General features: G+C 38.0%; 4 protein-coding genes and 1 long non-coding RNA gene across 5 annotated transcripts; 4 read left to right on the top strand and 1 right to left on the bottom strand.

The window, feature by feature from the left end:
- Positions 1 to 458: 458 nt before the first annotated feature.
- Positions 459 to 3,428, bottom strand: LOC145225954 (uncharacterized). Its single transcript, XM_080092252.1, has one exon. The coding sequence runs from the start codon at positions 1,668 to 1,670 to the stop codon at positions 1,026 to 1,028; it is 645 nt and encodes a 214-aa protein (XP_079948378.1). The 5' UTR covers positions 1,671 to 3,428; the 3' UTR covers positions 459 to 1,025.
- A 751-nt stretch (positions 3,429 to 4,179) lies between these two features.
- Positions 4,180 to 7,263, top strand: LOC145225937 (uncharacterized). The gene has a single exon (XM_080092251.1). The coding sequence runs from the start codon at positions 5,044 to 5,046 to the stop codon at positions 6,253 to 6,255; it is 1,212 nt and encodes a 403-aa protein (XP_079948377.1). The 5' UTR covers positions 4,180 to 5,043; the 3' UTR covers positions 6,256 to 7,263.
- Positions 7,264 to 12,391: 5,128 nt separating this feature from the next.
- On the top strand, positions 12,392 to 13,119 carry LOC145239220 (uncharacterized). Its single transcript, XM_080102546.1, has 2 exons — positions 12,392 to 12,653; positions 12,848 to 13,119. Exons 1-2 carry the CDS (start codon positions 12,392 to 12,394, stop codon positions 13,117 to 13,119), a joined length of 534 nt encoding a protein of 177 aa, XP_079958672.1.
- Positions 13,120 to 20,324: 7,205 nt separating this feature from the next.
- LOC145239122 (uncharacterized) lies at positions 20,325 to 21,420 on the top strand. The gene is made up of 4 exons (XM_080102442.1): positions 20,325 to 20,390; positions 20,707 to 20,832; positions 20,890 to 21,009; positions 21,271 to 21,420. Exons 1-4 carry the CDS (start codon positions 20,325 to 20,327, stop codon positions 21,418 to 21,420), a joined length of 462 nt encoding a protein of 153 aa, XP_079958568.1.
- Positions 21,421 to 21,479: 59 nt separating this feature from the next.
- LOC145208893 (uncharacterized) lies at positions 21,480 to 22,303 on the top strand. The gene is made up of 2 exons (XR_013854954.1): positions 21,480 to 21,612; positions 21,695 to 22,303. It is a non-coding gene; the product is annotated as an uncharacterized LOC145208893 (long non-coding RNA).
- Positions 22,304 to 23,294: the final 991 nt, after the last annotated feature.

The following is a 23,294-nucleotide window of genomic DNA, read 5'->3' as shown; positions in this document are numbered from 1 at the left end:
TATCAATGTTTCTACACAACTAATATATGCAGGAGATGATGGGTATAAGACTGTCGACATCAAGCGAACTGTATACATGAAAACAGCACCATGCCACTAAGAGAATTTATAAATGTCTGGGCTTTTTGAAACGTGTTCAGGTCAATGTAATACAAAAAAAGTTTTGCTAAACTTGATTTCTGGCCACCACGAACTGCTGCATCACAAATGATGAAATGCGACTTACCAGTGTAAAAGTTGTTTTCGCCACTACCTGTTTATTTATCTGTTGGAAATCAATGATTAATAGGCGAAAAAAATATCTACGGTCTTGTTGGCAGAAAAAATCTAAGGATCCGGTACGTCAGTTATGCTACATTTAAAGCTTCTAATGATTTTACAAGTTCTGCCTTTTTAATCTGTCTTAAATGTGTACATATAAGCTATTGCTGCCAGGCATAGTATCAAGTTTAAAGAGCTCTTCTGGCAAATGTGATTTTATTCCGACGTTTCGACGTCCTATACAGGTCGTCTTCATCAGGGTAAATAACACTGAATGCGACTAGTACAGTGCACGATAAACAAAGAAAAAAAGAATGGAACGCAAGCACGTCACAACGCAACAAAAAAAAACACCGCGCGATAACAAATGATTGGCCCTCTAATCTTTAAGCAGGTGCCTGTAGCACGCTGGAAGCATCACGTCTGTTTTGATGTTCAAAACTTCATTGTGTTGCCCCGTTGGTGAATATTCCATGACTCAAGAAATAGTCTTTTCCTGTAGTCAGGCTCCCGGCCCACAACAGACGCCGCATTGAAATCAATGCGGTGGCCTTGTGATACCGCGTGATTGGACAGGGCCGACTTCTTCTTTTCGGCGGGTGTTGTGTGACCTTCCAGTCTCCCCGATATATATTAACGGACACTCGGCGCAGGGAATAGAATATACAACACCACGTTGTCCAAGGGTGTCGATTGGATCTTTCGGGTGACTCAGTAGCTTGCGGAGAGTATTAGCAGGTTGAACGCCAACCGCTACGCCGAAGTCATGCAACATACGCCGTAGAATATCCGTCAATTTCGGTATGTACGGAAGTGTCACAAAAACCCTCTGTTTTTGGATGGGTCACCTGTTTGGGACACGTTGCCCGTCCATCACGGAGAATCCAGTTGGGGTAGCCGTTATATTTCAAGGCTTTGCGAACCTTAGCCAGTTCCGCCTCGCAGTCGTCGCTATGAGTGCACAAGCGTCGTGCCTGATCTTTTAGGGAACAAACCACCCCTCTTTTCTGGTATGTGGGGTGATGAGATCGAAAATTGAGATACCTGCCGGTACTCGTTGGCTTGTGGTACACTCTCGAGTACAAGACACCGTCATCGGTTCTTGTGACTTGAACGTCTAAAAATGGAAGACAGTTTACCGATTGGAGTTCCATGGTAAACTGAATGCCTGGTTGCGCCTCGTTGAGATGCCGTAGAAATGCCTCAACCTTGTTCTTAGCAATGACACAAAAAATGTCGTCAACATATCGCCGCCAGAATCTTGGTGGGTTAGCAAATGTTGATAAGGCTTTTTCCTCAAGCGCTTCCATTGTCATGTTTGCGACAACCACGGAGACCGGGGAACCCATCGCTGTGCCTTGAACCTGCTGGTAAAAGCTTCCCCTGAATGTTAAAAACTTGCGTTCCATTCCTTTTTTCCTTTGTTTATCGTGCACTGTACTAGTCGCATTCAGTGTTATTTACCCTGATGAAGACGACCTGTATAGACGTCGAAACGTCGGAATAAAATCACATTTGCCAGAAGAGCTCTTTAAACTTAAATGTGTACGTTTACGACCCGCTTATATCAAACATATAGCCCGTAATAAATATAATTATACACACATTTTTATTTTAACATAAAGCAACCGATTGAGTTTTAGTTCAAATGCAACGAGTCAACTATCAGTGATGGCTATACAAGCCAAGTGGGTCGTTATGTTCTATCTAATCAGCTTTGAACTTTAGCATTGACTTATGGATGTGTCATTCAGTCATCAATCACAACAGCAAACGCTAAAATCTAAAGTTAAGCAATCTTTTAGACTGTAACGTTATCCCAATACAGTGGTTGGTTGGAAACAACTGCAATGCTGGAACCTCGCCGTTTCTCCTGCGGCGTCGAAGTGTAGTATATCGCCTTTTTCGCGACATCCGCCCTCAACCCATTCACGCCAGAGGTGTACGGAGTCAAAATTTATAGACTCCGACTCCATTCCGACTCCGTAAAAATTAACTCCGACTCCAATCCTGCTCCTGATGAAAGACCTAAAATCAGACTCCGACTCCTGATAATACTCCGGTGTCACAAACAATTTCTGTTCCTACTTTTTAAGCTATTAATAGCAATAAGATTTTTTCCTTCAATTACCTGTGGAACGATCCTTTTGCACTAAGTTATTAATAGCAATACTGAAACCAAATGAACATTTAAACTAAACAGAAAGAAAGAATAACACTCAGTGCAAAATGATCGTTGCAAAAGTAATTGAAGGTAAAAATCACTGTGGTAGTATCCAAGCAAAACAAAACAGCTATGACAAAAAACTTTGTTTTTCTTTTAAGTTATTGATAACAATAAGACCTGAAAACAAATAAGCATTGAAACTAAAAGCAACTGAACAGAAAGAAGGAATAACACTCTTTGTAAAATGTTTTGCAATTGAAACTAGAAAAAACCATTCTAGTATTGAGAAAAATAAAATATTCCTGACGAAAATCCTGGTTTATATGATAACAGTGTAAATGGTAAGTAAACATTGGCAGTGGCAGGCATTCACAGCTTTAGGATAGGACATTCATAGAAAAAAACATGCATAAGGAGATAATGTTTTACAGACATATATAACTACTTCAGACACTTATTTTTCACTGCATAGGTCTTTTCCAGCACTATTTAATACTATTAATGAGTCTACTAAAGATGAAAGTAAGTTTGATAAACTTCACTTTGTGCACCATCGTTCTGTTTATCCAAAACTTTATTTTTGCATATTAATTCCGTTAATTTTTCACGATCAATATTTATGGTTGCTCACTCTAAACCGTGATGCTACACTGTACACTCCAAACTGCAATCTAGTCAAAAGTTTTGACTCAAAACAATTGTGTGAAAGCAATATTTGTATTGTAATGCGATAGCAAGGTTAAAGGTCAAATACATAAATCCTATGAGGGCAAACAAAAACGTTAAAAAAATAACCAGAACCTTAGTTTTTTTGGTTTAAGCAAGACGTTGAAAAGTAAAATAGAATCCGACTCCGGCTCCTGCTCCGGCTGATTTAAAATAACGTAAACTCCGGCTCCGGATAGACTCCGGCCAATTTTGGCAAACTCCGGCTCCGGACACTCCGGTACTCCGGTTCGTGTACACCTCTGATTCACGCTTTTAATTCGCACCAACGTGATCACCGAAGCGTGTGAAGGACTCACTAGAACCTTTTTCTCACTGCTACGCGAACAATGGCACAATTCGAAAACCAATTATCGCTCCGTTGGCGTTGAAAGACCAACTAATCTTATCTCACGTCTTAGTCTACAGAAGCTGTTTAATTGCTAACAAAGGGGCATATCCGGTGAGGTACAAAGCCTGAAATTCGGGGGACTTAGTTGGTTTGCTAAAAACAACGCAATCGTGTGATTACACCATCTAGGCAGCTACTACGTCTGGGCATGGTGCTTCTTCAACGTATCTACGCTTTAAAAAAATGTTTGGAACTGGTAGAAGTTATTTGCATACATGGGTGTATTTAAATGTGTTCATATAGGTTAAATCGTGTACTGAACAATAAACAAGTATCTTGGACACGTTTAACTATGTGACCATTTGAAATGCGTACACTTTTTAGAATTGATTTAGATTTTTTTGGATTAGTATGTGAAAGTTTTACAAAATGTTTGTCCAATAGATCTATTTCCATGTGAGGTTGTCTCAAATCGAACAAATTCATGTTTAATCCATCATTGCCTTAGTTAGAAAAATGGCCACTCAATTAACTGTACTGAGCGGTTCTCAAACTTCAATTTTTTGTCCCTTGGCCATTTTTTCGAGCACTCGCGGTCCAATCTAAATATATTTATACAACTGAATATATCTTGGCAAAACAAAACTGTTGAGTCAAAAACTAAAAGTTAGTTTATTTCTTTTGAAAGAATTTAGTTTAGTGCTGTCACATCACTTTGCGTGGGGCAATTATTACGTCACAAAAAAGAATGAAACAATATAAATATGGTGCGCGAACAATCGCCTGTGTTTGTTAGTGGAAATGAAGCAATGTACCACTTTTTGTCAAAGAATACTCGTTTATATATGCAATTTTTGCGTATGCAGTCGTAAGAGCTGATATTACATATGATTGCAGAAATACGTTAGGCTTCTCGTGGTCCCTCTGAAGTCGTGTGGCGGACCCCAGTTTGAGAGCCGACGTCTATAAAGACGAATATTGTCTTACTTTGGCGATCACACAATTTTGTTTCTAAAACAACTGCTCAACGGTAATTGTCTTTTTACTAAACCACAATTGTAATTGATCAGCAATGGTAACCGATTTTATTTACCAATTTTGTACCGCCAAGATTGTTATATGTGTTCGACATTCAGGTCCTTACACAAAAGTGGAGAAAAGTAATGTGACTGATCAGAGAAGGGAAGAATGAAATGGTTCTACTTGCCAAGATTTATGGAGTAAATCGGGGGCCAGAAACGGCCAAATCACCGAAAACATATTATCATGGGAACTTACGTCCAACAAAGTTTGACAAATAGGTGGCGCAAGTAACACTTTCGAAAATTTACACAAATAATTGTGTTAAAAGGGGATTCCCGTCTGGCGCTCGTGGAGAAAGGAGTCATGAGCAAGCAGCCTAGTTATGCGCAAGCGGCAACTGAGAGTGCAAAGAGTGCACTAAAAAGGCCTAATTGTTTGAGTTTCAAGGCCTCTAGACAGCTGAAAAGAGATGAGTTATGGAATTTAATGAAATAAATAAAATTTTTCGCTTACAAAAATTGTTGGAATAGCGGAAATGAAGGGGACCCTTGTGGATGTTACATGTACAACAAGGGAAAATGTTGTAGAGCTTAATAAAAGATTGATGGAAGTTACATATGTTCAAAACTCGAGACTCTACGAAAGTGATGTCATTAATTTCGGAATTGGATGGGCGCCTATACCCTTTCCTAACGAATTGATAGTAAAAAACCTGGAAGAGCAATACGGTGCGGTAAAAAAAATTACACACAGAAAAGATAAAGAGGGTCTCTTCTCAGGAATGAGAATCGCTACGATGAACAAAGTCGATTTGGAAAAACATCCCATCCCCAGCTACATACGTGTCATGGGAAACGAGTTCTATGTAACTTACAATGGACAAATAATAACGTGTAAATATTGTGGAGAGAAAGGCCATAAACAGTCTAACTGCTTGAAAAGACAAGAAGATTTTCCACACCTACAAAACACCCAGAACCAGCAAAGAACAAGCACCACATCCAGAGGTAAGGGAACTAGGTCAAGCACGGAAGTTCGAAGTAAGCCTGATAAGGAAACTGGGTCACGCGTGAAGCTTCGAACTGACCCTGATAACCTAGTTGCGTCACAACTCGAATCAGGTGGCGACACTGCTCTCGAAGGAGCACTAGATAACGAGGAAAATACAGACCTGGAGACCGCTACGACTGTTCAGGCAGGGTCTAGAAAGCGTCCACGCAATAGCCCTACCGAATTCCCTGAAAGCAAGTCAAGAAGTCTATGTGAATTCACAATCCCCGTGGCTTGTCCTCAATGCAACACAGGAAGCTTGATTGACCCAGATTCCAAACTTTTCTATTGTTGCAAATGTAAAGAAGAATATAAAGTTGCGAAAGCGTGTTGTGATGAGGCCGAACTATTTTTAATAAGGATTCGTCAAACGGAAGCAAAGTGCCCGAAATGCCGAGCTCAAATGAAAATAATGCCATGCTGCGACGAACTGCAACCGGAATTCAGATTGGAAACTAACCTGTATGAGTGCATCCAATGCAAAAGGTATGCTATTGCTTGTACTTGTGACACTGTAAACCCTTTACCCAAAATCGCAATGAGCAAAGAATGCTCAAATCCGGCTTGTAAAAAAAAATTAATCCACTGTAGTTGTGGAAAAAAATCATCAGAAGAAGTAGAACCAAGCAGACCATACAACTGTAACTGTGGTCTTGAATATGAATGGGATATAGAACCTGGAGTACAAAAATACTAATATACCCTTCTGTATTTCGATATCCTTTTTTGTTTGTTTATTTTTCATGTCTACTTTAAATATCGCTTCATTTAACGTGGGAGGCTTACGGAAACGTAGTAAACGCAGGACAATTTTCAACTTTCTCAAAGGGAAATCATATCACCTAATGTTCCTTCAGGAAACGCACTGTTCCATTAATGAAGAAAAATTGTGGGAATTAGAATGGGGAAATGAAATAATTTGGGCACACGGCTCTACGCGCAGCAAGGGCGTTGCTATTCTGTTTGCAAAAAAATTCACTTACGCGATTACCGAAGTCGAAGCAGACCCTGAAGGGAGGTACGCTATTTTCAACCTCCTGTTCAACAATTCAGAAATAAGACTCTGCAACCTATACGCTCCCAACAATGACAAACCAGAATTCTTTGACATGATCTTTGATAAGCTCGCTTTAGGAAATAATCCTAATTTAATTATCGGTGGCGATTTTAACGCTATTTTGCAAGAACGTTTAGATAAAACCCGCGGGTCTCCACATCCCAATCGGAATTCTCGTCAGCGAATTCTATCGCACATAAATACTTATGACTTATGTGATGTTTTTCGTAGACTTCACCCAGCTACCAAAAAATACTCGCGACTTCAACTTAACCCTTTTTGTGCTACTCGTATAGATTTTTTCTTAACTTCGAATTTAATATTTAACAAAGTGACGTCATCCGACATCTCGGTGGGCATTAAATCTGACCACAAGATCATTTCCCTAGGATTAAGATTTTCCCAAAGCCCACGTGGCAGCGGGTACTGGAAATTAAATACAAATCTTCTCTCTGACAATAACTACATTTCAAAGATCCAAAACACAATAAGGGATTTTAAAATAAATAATGCTAGTTGTGGTGTAAACCCTCATGTTCGATGGGACGCTTTGAAAGCCGTTATCCGGGGGGAAACTATTCAGTACAGCGCGATTATTAAACGACGTAACTTTGCCCGACAACGGTCCCTGGAGCGGAATATAGAAAATGCGGAGCGTGAACTAACTTCAACACACCAACCAAATCCTGTCCTTGCGGAAAAACTTGACGATTTCAAAACAAAACTAGATAAATTTTCGGAGATACAAACAAAAGGTGCTATGATTAGGAGTAGGGCAAGATGGGTAGAAAATGGGGAACGAAACTCCACGGAAAAACGCCATTCTGCAAAGAAATCCATCGAGAAATTAAACATAAACGGTGTTACAAACACAGATCAAAATACAATTATAAACGAATTGGTTTTGTTCTATGAGCAGCTGTATCAACAGCCTAATAATCCTCTTACCCACCCAGAACTGTTATCGCGCCTCTCGAAATTACGCTTGCCCTCCCTGAATCAGGCACAACTAGAGGATAGCGAGCTACCAATTACAGAAAAAGAGTTTTACGCGACGCTGATATCTATGCCCCTAAACAAATCGCCAGGTCTTGATGGCTTTCCAATTGAATTTTTTAAAACGTTTTGGGACGACCTTAAAGACCTGTTTTGCGACGCATGGCAATATTCGGAGAAAATGGGGCACTTCAGCCCAGTTTAACGCCAAGGTGTGGTGACCCTGATTCCCAAACCCGGTAAAGATAAACAATACGTCACGAACTATAGACCGATAACTCTTTTGAATGCCGATTATAAAATAGTGTCCAAAGCTGTAAACAATCGCATCAAACTCAATTTACACCATCTTGTCAAAACAGACCAGAACGGATTTATTAAAGGAAGATTTATTGGTGATAACCTTCGCCTATTATTTGACATAATTGATTATGCGGATTTCTATAAATGCCCAGGCGCTATTCTCTCGTTGGATATTTATAAAGCGTTCGATACGATCGAGTGGAACTTTATTTACGCGGTATTACAAACATTCGGATTTGGTGAAAAACTTATTCATTGGATACACAAGCAAACTAATTAACAACAACCAGTTGTCACGCGAATTTGAAATCGAAAGAGGTGTAAGACAGGGAGATCCCCTATCTCCTACTCTGTTTGTGCTTTGTATAGAATGCTTAGCCGCGGCGCTTCGCCTAGATGATCAAATTGGGCTTAACTTAAATGGTATCGATTTTTAGGTCTCACTCCTGGAGGATGATACACTTTTTTTTAAACGGGGACGTATCAAACTTTGACAAAGCCTTTTCAATTATTAACGAATTTGGCCTGATGTCTGGTTGTAAAATTAACATCCAAAAGTCAGTGGCGTTCTTTATTGGCTCAAAACGCTCATCGCTTGAGAAACCATATTTAGATAAAGGACTATCGTGGCCCCAAACCTATTTTCGTTACTTGGGAATTAACTTCCCTATTACCGGGTCGCCAAAAAAACTGTTAGAATTAAACTTCGCAGGACTAATTGATAAAACTAAAGCCATACTAAACATTTGGTCAGGGAGAGGATTAACGCTAATTGGGCGGGTTTGCATTTTAAAAAGTTTAATTATTCCCACCTTGACCTACAAAGTCAATGTTGTACCTATCGAATTACCAGAAGCATTCGTCAAAAACCTTAAAAGAATTTTTTTTAAATTCATTTGGAACTCAAAATGGAAAAAAGTAAAACGAGCAAAGCTCTGTTGTAATATTGAGGATGGGGGAATCAATATGTTTGACCTGGACGCATATCTGGTGTCATTAGATATCAAATGGGTCAATCGATTATTCAACGATTCGTATACATCTCCATGGAAAGATCTCGAAACCTCGGTCGGGAGCCCCAGCGAATTCAACTCGTGGTTAAACAGCAGTGTGTCTCCCAACTCAAAACTCTTCCTTCAATCAATCCCCTTACGAACATTAAGAAAGGCAGTCTCTGCCTGCAAAAAATTCGCAAAACTTACAAATCTCCCCGCTAATGTTTATAGACCCCTTTGGTTAAATAAAGAAGTCCGATCACGCCTAAAACCCTTTTACATGCTACCTCTAATTCGCGCTGGTATTCTCAGTCACCTTGATCTACTTAACAATGATGGTGATTACTATACATACGACGAACTTGCCCTCAAATATAACTTTCAGCCAACAAATCAAGATTTCACCTATTTTATCAAATTAGTCGCCGCAATTCCAGACAATTGGGATATATATGACCGACAAACCAACAGAGTACCCACTGAAACTAAACCAACTTGGTTTCATACCATAGCCCTGCACGGCACAGTTAAAGAAACTTACAACTTCGTAAAAGACCACACATCAGAACCGCCAACACAAGAACAGAAAAAATGGGAAACCGACATAGGGATTAGTACAGAAAAGCCCAACTGGAGGGAGGTGTACAGGAACACGTATAACTGTACCTTAGAAACAAAATTAAGGGCGTTTCAAATCAAATTAAACTTAAGAGCGGTAATAACAAATAATAAACTATACAATTTTGGCATAGTAACTTCAGAAAAGTGCGTTTTCTGTGAAAGTTTCCCTGAAACCAATTTTCATTTGTTTTACACTTGCAAAGTTGTCGCCCTATATTGGGAAAATGTTACTTCTTGGATCTCTCGCAAACTATTACTGAATATTAAACCGAATGTAGCGTTATGTTTATTTGGAACCCACTCGTACAGTTCTGTTACACCATTGTTAAATTGTATATTTCTATGTGCCCGTTTTGTAATATACCAATGTAAATATGCACAAAACAAACCTACTGTGAACAGATTTATTAACGCATTAAAAATGACGAAACAGTCCGAACTAATTATTGCTACTAAAAGAAAAAAACGTGCAGAGTGCTTAGTAAAGTGGTCTGGCCTCTGAATGCCGTTAAATACTTAGCGTTTGTCTGTTTGTTCTGTTGTACTTTCATGTATCTGTCTTTCTTCGTGTCTTAGCTATCGCAATAAAAAAAAAAATTGTGTTAAAAGGGCAGGATCTTGGCCGAACGGTCTGGCGCGCCTGACCCATATACAGACAAAAAAACCTGATCGGGATTCGTCCCCGGGAGAGTCCTGGGTTCGAACCCCGTGAAAAAAAAATGTGTTAAAAAACTATTATAGCCTACCGCAATGTCATGAAATTACCACGATAGAATTGCAACAATACATTTGCCACGAGAAAAAAATTACAACGAAGCAATCGGTACGATATAGTTACCATGCGATGAACTTGCCAAAACGAAATTACAACGATGTAATTATCACGATGAAAATACTGTTGTGAAATTACCTTATGAAAAACTCCAACGATAAAATTGCCTTCATGAAACTATCACGATAAAACTACTGCAATGTAACATACCACGATTAAATTGCCGTGCGATGAATTTACCACGATCACGTTGTAACGATAATATTACTGATTTAAATACCACGATGAACTTGCTGGATGTCTTCGGCACGATGAAGTTACTACTATGTAATTTTCACAATAAATTACAGCGATGCGTGTTTTCCACTAACAACAAACAGCAATGGTTTTGACAAGCTAGAGTTGTTAGTCATTGTAATGACCACAAAACAAAGATGTTTTAGGTTAAAAAAGGAAAAGAAAACTCTTTTATTAACGTACAACAGTATTGCTTAGATGACTTTAACACTTTTCAATAATGATCAGAAAGCTTGGATTCTAGCTTGCAAATATGAACAATAAACAATATGTCATCAAATATTTCAAGCGAACTATTATCGACGTTAAGCCCTATAAAACATTTTTTAGCAAAGTGGACTAAACAGCAGCATAAAAGTTCGACGTTTTATGTTTAATGTTGTCATTTCATGGTTGATCTTAAACTGACGTTGTAGCAGACAAAATAGTTGTTTATTGGTAGAACTACTGTCACCATAGGTAGAACTACAACCAACAACGATTTTAAAAACCGTTAGGTGGCGTTAAACAGACACAGTTCTTAAAATTATCGATAGGATTATATAAGGTGGGGGCAGGAACTTGGCCGAATGGCCTGGCGCGAAATTTTCTCGTACCCCCTGTCTGATCAGGGTTCGTAAGGGTAGGCAGGTTAAGAGCTACAGGAGTAGGAAATTTTTGGTTCAACTGAGTTATGGTGGCGTCATGTTTTCCGTTTTTTGTTTTCCAGCAGTTAATGTTTCTAGTGTGCCTTTGAGGGATTTTTATGAGATGAAATTCCATATTGTACCGGATTAGAGACACATTTGAATTTGTTAACGTCAAGGATAAACTATGGTTAGATGTTGCAGGTGTATACAAAGTCAAAATAAGTGTGCCATGATCACCGAATTTCATGGGCGCTTCAGGGGTGATCCCAGTAATGAATTTTTGTTCATCTTGTATGATCAATTGTCAAACTGGCGTTCCTCCACTACGAATCTGAAACGTGCATTAGTTTTAGATTTGTTTGACATGTAGGTCAAAATGTGAACGAGACTAATGCAGCAGTTTTTGCGATTTTGTATTCTGTTTGGTGAAAATTAAACTGATTATAATAATCGATTATTTTTTGTTAAACCGAACCTATGGAATTCTATAAGAAAGACCTTTTACCTACCAACAATTGAAAAAGGCAAGCTTTCCGACAAATTTCAAGCCTCTTGCAACTTACAATAAAATTCAGGCTCTTTCAAACACTTTTTGGAAAGTCAGCCTGGTCAGTTGTAAAATTATTTTGTGAAACACTGTCGCCGTCGTCAGGCAAGTCAACTAGTCAAGTAGTAAAACGTTTAGTCAATCCAGCGCATCTGTTTATTTGTTATGTACTACGTGATGTGTTCACGAATCCTCTCTTATCTGTGTTAGTTGATCGAGGACAATATTTATTTAAGCGCAAAGCAATCCCAAAAGCATGTTTTGAATCAGGACATCTTCCATTGGACTGTGTTAAACACTGGTGAGAAATCATTCAAACATATAACATTAATCGTCTGAACTCGAGCTTGTAACTGTGCGTTTCGTGGGGGTGCAGTATCAAACATATTTCATTTTATATAAGCTATTGCTGCCAGGCATAATATCTAGTTTGTAAAGCTCTTCTGGCAAATGTAATTTTATTCCGACGTTTCGACGTGACCCTGATGAAGACGCCCTGTATCGGCCGTAGAAACGTCGGAACAAAAATTACATTTGCCAGAAGAGCTCTACAAACTTGACATTTCATTTTAGTCCTGGTTTGTTCCTAAAATATTATTATATTTAAAAGGTAACCATGAGATTACATTCTGAAATGCTGCTATTATATTGCCTGTTAATTTCAACCAGTTTGGTAGTAGTCAAAGGACAGAATGATGGAAATTACATGTTCTGCCGATCAGTGCAAAGCATTTTTAACCGACAAAGTGGAAACGTGGGCGGTAGTCCAGTGAGGCCCCAAGGCCCGCCTGGAAAACAGGGACCGATTGGACCTCCAGGACTAGCTAGTCGACCTGACTGGAGTGAAATAGATCGTCGAATTGAATCGATCGTTCAAGGTAGTTGTCTTATTATAGCGACCAATCTCTATAACAGTGGTTCTCAACCCCCCCCCAAAAAAACGGAGCCGGTGCCGATAGATCAAAAACATCTCAATTAGTCTAAAGTTCAAAGCCGATCTTAAAGCTGGGCCATCATGTTTTTAATTAACGGAACTATTTATTACACACACTAAACTTCACCCTACTTTAAGCCAAGTTCAATTGTTCTGGAATCGTCTACAATGGTTATTGCTACCACCTGCCGCTAATTGTTGCTTCCTATAATGCGGGTGGAAGCAAGCAAGCAGCAGCTGATCTCTGCAGCTACCAGGGCGAAGCGCTGGTTGACATCGAAAACCAAGAAATGTATGAAGTACTGTACAAATATGTCCAAAAAACATGGAATGTCTACATTGACAAACCCTCCAACAATGTCGTTGAAATCTGGCTCGGGTCAACTTATCAGGTGAAACTATTTACATAACCTTCTCTGTAGTTTCGGATAGCAACAAGCTTCCAACCGGCAAATAATATGAGTTCTTGTGTAGAATGGACAATTACAAAGTCTTAACGGTGGACCAGTGTAAGTAAAGTGGGCCAATGGATTTCCTGGGTCTCGTGGTGAAAATGTCGGATGGACGGTTGCCACAAAACCAAATGTCCCAATCACTCTCACTGGAATGTGGAACTTTGATACATTTGTCGGGGGCGTTCCCCTTTGTCGCTACGATGTTATGTAACATTGCAGAAATGCTGTGGCTCTTAAAATCAAATAATTTTGATTCTGTAATGTATTGATGTGTTCAAGCATATATCTGATGGTGTTTATAATTTCGCTATGTTTGAACGAGTTTTTTTACATATCTGTAGTTAACTAATTCCAGTGGCGGCCACAAACATGTGAACGAAAAAAATACAAAAGAAGTAGTCTGCTTGTAATCATTGATGTCAAAAACATTAAAAAATGCGTTATTATGTTGCAAACGATGACAGATAGTTTTTCTTTTTGATTTGCATCCAAACAAACAACAATGTTTTGATCACTCCAATAAATTTTAACTGTGAAAACTAATGTTATTACAACTTGTCACCGCTAAGTTCTAATGTTGTTTTACAATAAATAAAGGTGGGCACTATGAGTGAGGCTTGAAACATTCTAGTACGTGACTGAGCAACTCCAATAAATCACAGTTATTTATGTCTTAACCTCAATGAATAAAAGTCACCATACCCGCATGGGCGTCCGCAGGAAAAAATACAGGGGAGGGCAAAACTATCGTCACATCGCCGTTCGATAAACGGCATTTCAGAACAAAAATCATCTGACTGTGCTACTCATTCTTGCCAATCCCAAAGTAGCAAAATAATACAATAAACACAATATTAAACATCACTGAAGTATGTGGTAGGTTGGCAAATACTTTTTAACGGAAGTAGGATTTACATTGACGAACCTTATCAGATGTAACAACAAATACAGTGAAGATATCACATAATGCCTGTTTGACACATCCATCAATGACGTAATAATATGCTTGTTACCGAACTATTGTTAAGTAATAATGTTCGATTCATTTAATTTGTTGTAAAACCTTATTCTGTTCTGTTACAGTTACACTTGTAATAAAGGGGTGGAGACCTACGGCGTCTTCAATTTACGTTCCAGGAATAGTTTTTGTATGACACTGTGTGAATGTTTATTGTGTTTTGTTTTAAGTTGCGGATTCTCCGACCGTTTGCGTTTTTCTTTTTTCCAGGGGGGGGGGGGGGGCACGTGCCCCCTCTTGCCCCCCCGCTGCGGACGCCCATGCATACCCGTTTGTGCCATGTCTTTGAATGTGCATGACGCACCACACAATATTGTTGCGTCGTCCAATGACGCAGACGACCGAAACACTGCTAGCATGCCCCACGCCTTTGTATAGTATTTCCTTGTTACGAACATACAGTTGTGAGGCTTTCTTTACAGTGAGTTGGAGGTGCGATGGAAATAATTGTGCTATGGTTGTTAATGTTGTTGTTTTACGGGGTTAACACTCAAGGTAATTATTAAAACGACCAGAGTTTTGGCAAACAGCACGATTAATCAATTGTTTGTTTCATTAGAAACGTGTACCTCCGTCTTTAATGTAGAAAATCAAGTTTTTGATTTGTCGAGTGAGGTTGTCGATGGAAATGCAGCAAAATCAAGATGTACTGGAAAAGGAGGTCAAATTGCCAACATTTCTAATCCAACCGTTCGTGGAAACCTTATTATCGCTGCGAATAAAATGTATTTGGGAGGTTAGTGTAAACGCTTGAATAATTGAAATCAGGTCGTTTTGTCGCCCTTAACAAGGAAGGAGTAAATTGCTTTTGTTTATTTGTAGATGTACAGAAAGTATGGATATCAAACATTGGTGGAGCAAAACTGGGATATTTTACCACGCAACCCCAGAATTTTATCAAAGTTATTCATTTGTATAAAACGTACGCATTTAGTTGTAAAATTACTACAGACATCATAAACTGTTACCATTGTTACAGAAATAATAGTGGTTTACAACGGGTAAGATTTTGCTCACCTAAAAACATAAAAAAAAAAATGTGGTGGATAACATCAAAAACAGAATGCAGTGATGAAGGAGGTGAGTCTGTTAACAAGAAATTTTTTAACTATTGCAACAAAGAAATCATACGACAGGTTGGACTCAGAGATTTGTTTTGTATGGCGGAAACGGGAGAGAAGTTACAAAATTTAAGGAAGTTTTTAATTACCGATCAAGCGATTATTCTTCGATGTTGAAAAACACAGACAACAATTCGATGCCGTACTATATAAGATGGGAATCTTTATTCTTACCTGGTAAGTGTAAGAGTGCAAAAGACCCAGAGTTATCCACAAATGTTTTGTTTAATATCTATGAACAAAAGGTAAAAACTATAAAATCCAGAAAACAATTGTTATTATTTTAGTTTTTAGAGTTTTTGTGGAAACTTATTCAGCAACACAGCCTGGTTCAACGAATTGCATGCAAAGCGCACTCCAATATAAAGAAGCTTGGACAGATGTAACAAAGAAGTGTACTGGTGTACATGGATATTACGCGTGTCAGTTTGAATGTAAGTTGCAAAGAACCGTGGCATTAAAGATAATACGTATACCTAAGCTGTGATACAGTGGTCTTAAACCTTTTTTTGCGAATCGTCCCTCCTTTAATGACTCTGACTCGATATCGCCCTCTATAAGATTATTGTGTTGTGCAAAAGGTCTTGCCTCTTGAGTAGAGGTGAACCATCAGATTCTCTTACCAATACGAAAGCTTCCATTAACAGTCAAAACCTAAGTTAATTGATGCAGCAACATGCAGCGTTAATGACATCTAGCTAATCTAAGGAGAATGTGATACGCCATAGACAAGATAACATTACGGTTATGTGCAACCTTCGCCTTCTTTTGTCATTTGAGTTGAAAACAATAGGTTACACTACATTCACCAAATTAAAAAAATCAAATACATCGCAGTTTGGTAAGCGCTGGCATAGGAGGCGTGAAAGCGAAACAGTCTTCTGCCTGGTGTTTGTTTGCAAGACTAATAATAATGTATAATCGATGTTTGTAAGTTATAGTTAGCTAATTTGTTTTACGTATCCTCAGTTCTTATATATTGTTTACTCACATTAGTAGTATCTAAAACCAATCTGCTGTGGACAGTGCAACCGTTTCCTCCATATAAGTGCAGCTTGTAGCACTTATAACCTAACTTTGAGCTTTATTTTATTAAATTTCCTTGCTTTTAGTTACAGTCAACGCCCGCCCTTCCACTTGCAACCCTGACACCATTCGAGTAAACTGGACAACCAACTATGTTCAACAGAGCAATACACCAGTGCAGGTAAATTATTTGTCTCTAGGTCTTACATTTTATCTTTTGAAACTACTTTTTCTGCCTTTTTACTTATCAATTGTTTTAATTACAGTTAAAAGCAGTCTCAACCAATCACTCGACTGGAACGAATGCAACATTTGAGACGGGTTTAATTTCAATTGGAGGATTACAATACAACACAATTTACCGAATTGAGGTATACCATCACATACCTTCAGAAATTTATCAAAGTGGTGGAAATATTTTAACATATTTTTTAACAGAACCTAATCGTTTGCCACATGCAATATATTTTTAATTGTTTTTTGTTTACGACAGCTCACGACGCGAGTTGCAGGATGCGAAACAGTTGTTGCTCAAACGTCAGTGAAAACCTCTGCGCCTGTATCGGCAATCGGTGCCAATTTAACACAACAAACGCCATGTGCTATTTACATTCCATCCTCAAATAATCGTAAAGGAGTCAACAGTTACCAGGTATGTCGTTGTATACATTTAAAGATGTTTTCAGATTTGATACATTCGCAATGATTTTTATTATTCGCAATGAATAATAATTGTTCTAAGCAAAACCAACCATATGTGTAATGCGATAATTGTATTTGAAAGATCACAGAAAGCATTTTTTCAAGGACAAATTTGATTCAAGGAAATTGTGTGATTTAAAAACTGGTTAGAGATGGGCGATACAAAATTGTTTATATTTTTAGGTACGATTCAATCGTATTGGTGAAAATGTTACTATAGCAACCCAAAATGTTTCAAGTGGACACACAGTACTTAATCTGACTGGACTTGTACCCTACGTGTACACACTTCAGGTAAAAATATAAAACTTTTAATTACGGTTTTTGTAACTAAATCTGCATTTGGCTTCAGTTGTACGTGATCCATTGCAAACGGACTATCGGTCCTGTTGAATTTGGCTCTTGTATTGTACGCTATCCAACAACAGTTCAAACTATAACAACAAATCGAAGTAAACGCAAAACTGGTAACTGAATTTCGGTCCTGAAAACGCTAATAATATTTTGTAATAAATCAGAATTAATATCGCAAGAAAACGGGAAAGCATCCATCGGAATAATTGCAGGTGCTGTTGGGGGTGTCATAGCTCTCATTCTTCTGCTGGTCTTGGTAATTGTTATTTGGAAAAGGTAATTTATTTTAAATTATAAAAACACACCTAAGACACTTTTTGTCGTTAACTTTTAAAATCTGTGTAAAACATACCAACTAAAATTATAGAATTACTAAATGTATTTTAGGTGCAAAAGGGACAAAACTAGTTTCGTGGGAGCCACTTTTCAAACAAACGGTATGGAAATAGTTGTTGCGGTGCTAATTTACCTATTTTAAGATTAACACTTGTTTGTTTTGCTAAGATTCGGAAAATGCTGAAGGTCGTGTGACAGTGACAACTGCAAGCACAGCAGTGGCATTAAATGTAGAGTTATATCTTCGTTTTAAGTCTTACCTGCGTTTGATGTTAATGATATGTATTGTTTTTTTAGAACCAAGATCCTTCAAATGGAATACTCGAGCAAAACGCATTACCTGAATCAGGTAGGAGTGGTAGGGCATTAAAATGAAAGATTTTAGCAAAAGAGTTAACAGAACGATTTTAGCAAAAGAACTGACACATCTTAACTCTGTCTTGGTTATTTAGAGGCAGAAAAGTATGGTAATGTTTCTCTCTACCAAAATATCGGAAACAGTTCTTCAACGTCAAAGAAAAACCTTCAACGGATTTACTTCAAAAAGTGCGCCAACAACTATGCTGCATTTCGTCAAGAATTTGAGGTAACACTGTAAAACAATGTTTTATTCAATTTGCAATCTGTCTAAAAATCGAAAATGTATCGATGTGTTTATTCTTGATTTTTTTCACTTCAAAAATTACAGGTAAGGTATTTCCCTTTTTAACCAAACATATACACAGAAATACTTTGTTGAAGCAACGTTAGAATGGTTCGCTAGTTGCTTGTATGTATGCGTAAACTCAAACACTTCCGGGCACGCTTGGTTTGTTGTGTTTGTGTATTTAACTTTTCTTGGAACATTCCAGAAACTCGCGAAACACGGAACAGATGCAAGCAAAGTAAACGCGGTAGCTAAACTCGAAACAAACGCTGCAAGGAACAGATACAAAAATATATTTCCGTGTAAGTTAGGCTATAAATAACTTGTAATGTATGCAAATCACAGTAATGGAAGACGGGTTGTTGTAGTGTTTGGTTAATTGAAAATTATTTTCTTCTACAAAACATTTTTTTATGTCGAATTGAAACGTTTGCACATAGCACGTAGCTATAGATAGCTTAACTCGGCTACCGCTAAAAGCGCATGAAATTTGTTCATCTATATAATTTATACAATTTACTATAATTTGACAAATATTATTGCTTTGTTATAACGGCAAAACTTACAATTACTTGTATTAACAAGCTCTTAACAAACAAAAGATCAGTTTTTGTTTTTGTTTATAGATGATCATGCTAGAGTTGTGCTGCAAACTGCACTTGAAAATGACTATATCAATGCCTCATTTCTTGATGTGAGTAATCAATGGATTTACTTTAAGCATAGGCTAGTTTTTAATTACAACCTAAACTTTCCTAACAGGGTTTTGATCAGCCAAACAAATTTATCGCCACACAAGGACCAAGAAATTGCACCATGGATGACTTTTGGCTGATGATTTGGGAACAAAACACATCGATCATCGTTATGCTTACAGGATTAAAGGAAAAGGTATAGACACACTACACATATAATTTTCGTAACTTACTTGCTACACGTGTTGTACAATGAGCGTAAGTATGTGAAATAGACATACTAAAGATTGTTTGTTTATGTTTTTTTGTGGAAATGCTTTGCTAAAAAACAACCTAAAGCAGAAAAGCTTTGTTCTACCCATATTTGTCAAGTTGTGTTCTGTTTAGAAAAAGTGCGAGAAGTACTGGCCAAACCATGGGGAAGCTGAACAACACGGTAATCTCACGTTGCGCACCACAGAAGAAAACAAACTAAGTGGCATCATTCAGCGAAAATTCATCCTAACAAACAAGAAAACGGTTTGTATTTGCTGACTTGTTAACGTGCAGTTTTCTTTGAACTTGGCTTGTGTAGCAGGAACGCACTGTAGTTCAGCTGCAGTACATATCTTGGCCAGACCACGGAATCCCGGTAACAACGTCCACAATGATATACTTGCGTGAAATGGTAGAGAAAATTCACGATAAAAATCATCCGATTGTCGTTCATTGCAGGTTTGTAAAACATTTTAACTTGTTTTGGACGTTAGGTTATTGTTTCGCTTTCACTTCCAGTGCTGGGGTTGGTCGCACTGGAACTTTCATTGCAATGGACGTTCTTTTTGACCAACTTGATGCCAATAGGGAAGTTAATGTTCCAAATACAGTTTTAGCAATGAGAAGGAACAGAACTGATATGGTTCAATCGTGGGTTAGTAAAATCAAACATATACCTTGTTAAGTAAAGGGTGCAATCAAATTCAAATCCAAATTGATTTTGCTCTCAGGAACAATTTGTCTTCATTCACAAACTTATTGTCGAACATATATCACTCCCTAACAGCGACAGATCGGCTGCGGAATTACAAAGCTTTAATACTGATCAACTGTAAGTAGCTATATACGACATTAACTGGCTTTTTAAATGACCTGACTTTGCTGTTAGGAATAAAATAGCAAAAGAAGAGCACAAGCAGCTAGATTCTTGGCAATACAGCAGTGACGCCAGTAACAAAGGTAGACAATTAATATTGAATTCGACGCGTTCGTTAAAGGGCTTACTAATGTTACCTGTTGCAGGTAAAACAGGAAGCAGTGGGGAAACGATGGCAACCAGTTCGTATATTCAGGTTAGTAGAACTGTTAATAAACGAATTGTTTTGTATGTTTTTAAGGAAAAATGTATGGTCACACTTTATGGTTACACTCAAAACCAATCGCCATTCATTACAATGCCTTACTAATGGCCCATGACTTCCCAAGCAACTTGTGCACGCAGCTATATAAGTGGTGTACGTATCTTTGTCGAAAGTAGCTTGTCTAAGTTTAGATGAGATCTTTACATACGCTATTGTGTTTTGTGTGAACATTCGCTTGATGCTCAAAGTTTCTCTGTAAACTTTCGTTTGATGCTTGTCAATCAAAATTTCCGCCGTTTCCTTTTAGGATCTTGGTTGTTCAAAGAGTTTCATTTCTGCATCTTACCAACCTGGCGTTAATGATGAAGAGTTTTGGATGATTGTATTGAACAAAAATCTATCAGTCATCGTTTCACTAGGAAGTAACGAAAGGGTAAACAAACTCTTTAGAAGCGCAATTTCCTATTAGTTGTTTGGTGTTTACGTACAGGTTGCAAGAGATGGCGAAGTTACACAGTATGGAGAGATACAAGTGGCCTCGGGAAAATCAAAAAGCTACAACGGTTATCAAGTTGTACCAGTGACAGTTTCATCCAAATCAAAACATTTGGTACGTGAACAGTACATTATCAAACAACCCCAAACACAAATAGATCTCTGGCCCTGGCAAAGCATGCAAAGCATGCAAAGCATGCAAAGCATGCAAAGCATGCAAAGCATGACTTTTAGCGTAACATGCTTACCATAATAGTTTCGAAAGAAAAGACAAGATCGTTTAGTCCTTTACGGCGATTTAAAATTCCATCGTTGCATAAAAAACATTTTTGGACACCTATTGTTATATTTTTCTATTAAATCCATTCGCCAACAGGGTGTTTCAAACTTGATTATGATCCAAGTTACCGGTTGGATAAAGGATGAGTTGCCTCCCAGCGATTCCACTATGATAGAAATAATAAACTTGACTTTGGCAACAAACCTTTCACGACAAGAAGGCAGTATACTAGCGTGCTGCAGGTAAATACTATAAAGTCAAAACAAAGTTCATTTTGATCCAAATCTAAAAACCTCTTGCAGCAACGGATGTGCCCGGACAGGAACCTTCATTGCACTTGTAAATATTCTTGAACGCTTGAAGACTGAGAACAGAGTGGACGTGTTTGGAACAGTGAAGGACTTGAGGGTAATGAGACCAAAAATGGTGGACAATGAGGTATGTTAGCAAATAATCATATTAAGTATACAACATGAAAACTGAGAGTCAGATAATTACAGAATAATGTGTCGTTTTGCAGAACTTGTACAAGTATTGTTATCGTGTCGTTTTGGGCTATCTTTCTTCATTCGACTTATACGCGAACTACCGATAAGGATGTGGCAGAAAATCCCAAACGTGGTCTGACTGTGTTACTCTATTTTCGCTGTGTGCGTTGTTTTGTGGTGAAAGTTTGATTTATCTATATATGCTATTGGAAAATTAAACAACGAACATTTATTAGTAAGCTCATGATTTTCTGCAACGTGCAAGTTTTGTTTACGCGGTTACGCCACATTCGATATGACGCAAAACACATTTTCTCGACCGGTTGGTTTACCATAACCCGACCAGATCTGTCAATGTATACTCTCTTTCCGTCCTTGCATCAATGTGAAACTCTCGTCATATAACGTTATCTTACGATGGCATGGCTACAAACTATTTGCCCTTGAATCAGACACTGTACCCTTTACTTTTTGCGATTTATCACGTTTTGGCATTGTGTCTCCGTTTCCGTCTTCATGAATATTTCTTTGCTTCATCGATATATTTTTTGTGAGAATTATTGTTTTAAAGCAGATTTTTGATGATGATGTTTTTAATGCACAGAATGGCACGTTTTGTACAAATAATTTGTTGAAACGTACATGGTTCCCTGGTATGTGCAAGTCTCGTTCGTGTGACGTCATTATGACACAGCACACGATGGTTTACGCCTTGTAGCGCGAAGTCTGTAATGAAAAATTACGAACAAACTAAAATTAAGAAGTTTGTAAGCCAGTAGAGAGTTTACTTTTGATTGAAGTAGAATGAAGGAGTGAACAGAAATTTAGCTACAGAAGTCAACATGCAATTTATATTCGGATGCACATTTCTGTTTCTGGCATGTTTTAGTCGACGAGTTGTTTTAGGTGAGTATAAATGTCAGATTTTTATCAAGCTAAACGTAAGTTTCCTTAAAGAGGATATCCTAAAGTTTTGCGAGTCGTTGCTATGACTCGGGATGTTAAAAACAGTCTGATTTTTAAACCGTGTTCTTTGCGGAACGCCATTTTTAAGTTTTAATTGCTTTTGAGTGCAAGTCTTTGCTACGACATCTACTGCCGATCAAAATAAACACTACGAAAACTCATTATAAACGTTGTTCAGAAAATATTGTTTTACTTGGTTTCGCGTAAAACTGAAGGAATTAATAGATGATGATAATGTTGATTTTTTTGCAGCCCAAACAATGGCTTCTGGCTGTAGTCGAGGGATCACTTCAATCGGGAACAGGCTTTTTGTTCTATCAGATTTCATGAGCGATGCTTTAACAGCTGAAAAGAAATGCTCCAATATGAACGGCAGTTTAGCATTCTTGGATAACCGTTCAATTACTCAGGCAGTCGTGCGTGCCAGCAATTTGAAATACGCCCAAGGTAAATTATACTAGGATTTGACAATGTCACTTTTTTAAGCATTAGCAAGACTTGGCCGATTTTAAACTTTCTTTCAGTGTTTTAATAAGAATTAATGAAATGTCGCTGCCGTTTAGAAAACAGTGGCGTTTATATTAAAATTGGTCCGCAAACATGCCATAGTTCTTTTTAGTGTAGATGTGGCGCGCTTTGTTTTGTGGTAACTGCAGAATGATATGT

This window comes from Phallusia mammillata, chromosome 1 (assembly GCF_965637545.1).
Source record: "Phallusia mammillata chromosome 1, kaPhaMamm4.hap1.1, whole genome shotgun sequence".
In the NCBI taxonomy this organism is placed as follows: Eukaryota; Metazoa; Chordata; class Ascidiacea; order Phlebobranchia; family Ascidiidae; genus Phallusia; species Phallusia mammillata.
This window is presented reverse-complemented; position numbering and strand designations above follow the sequence as displayed.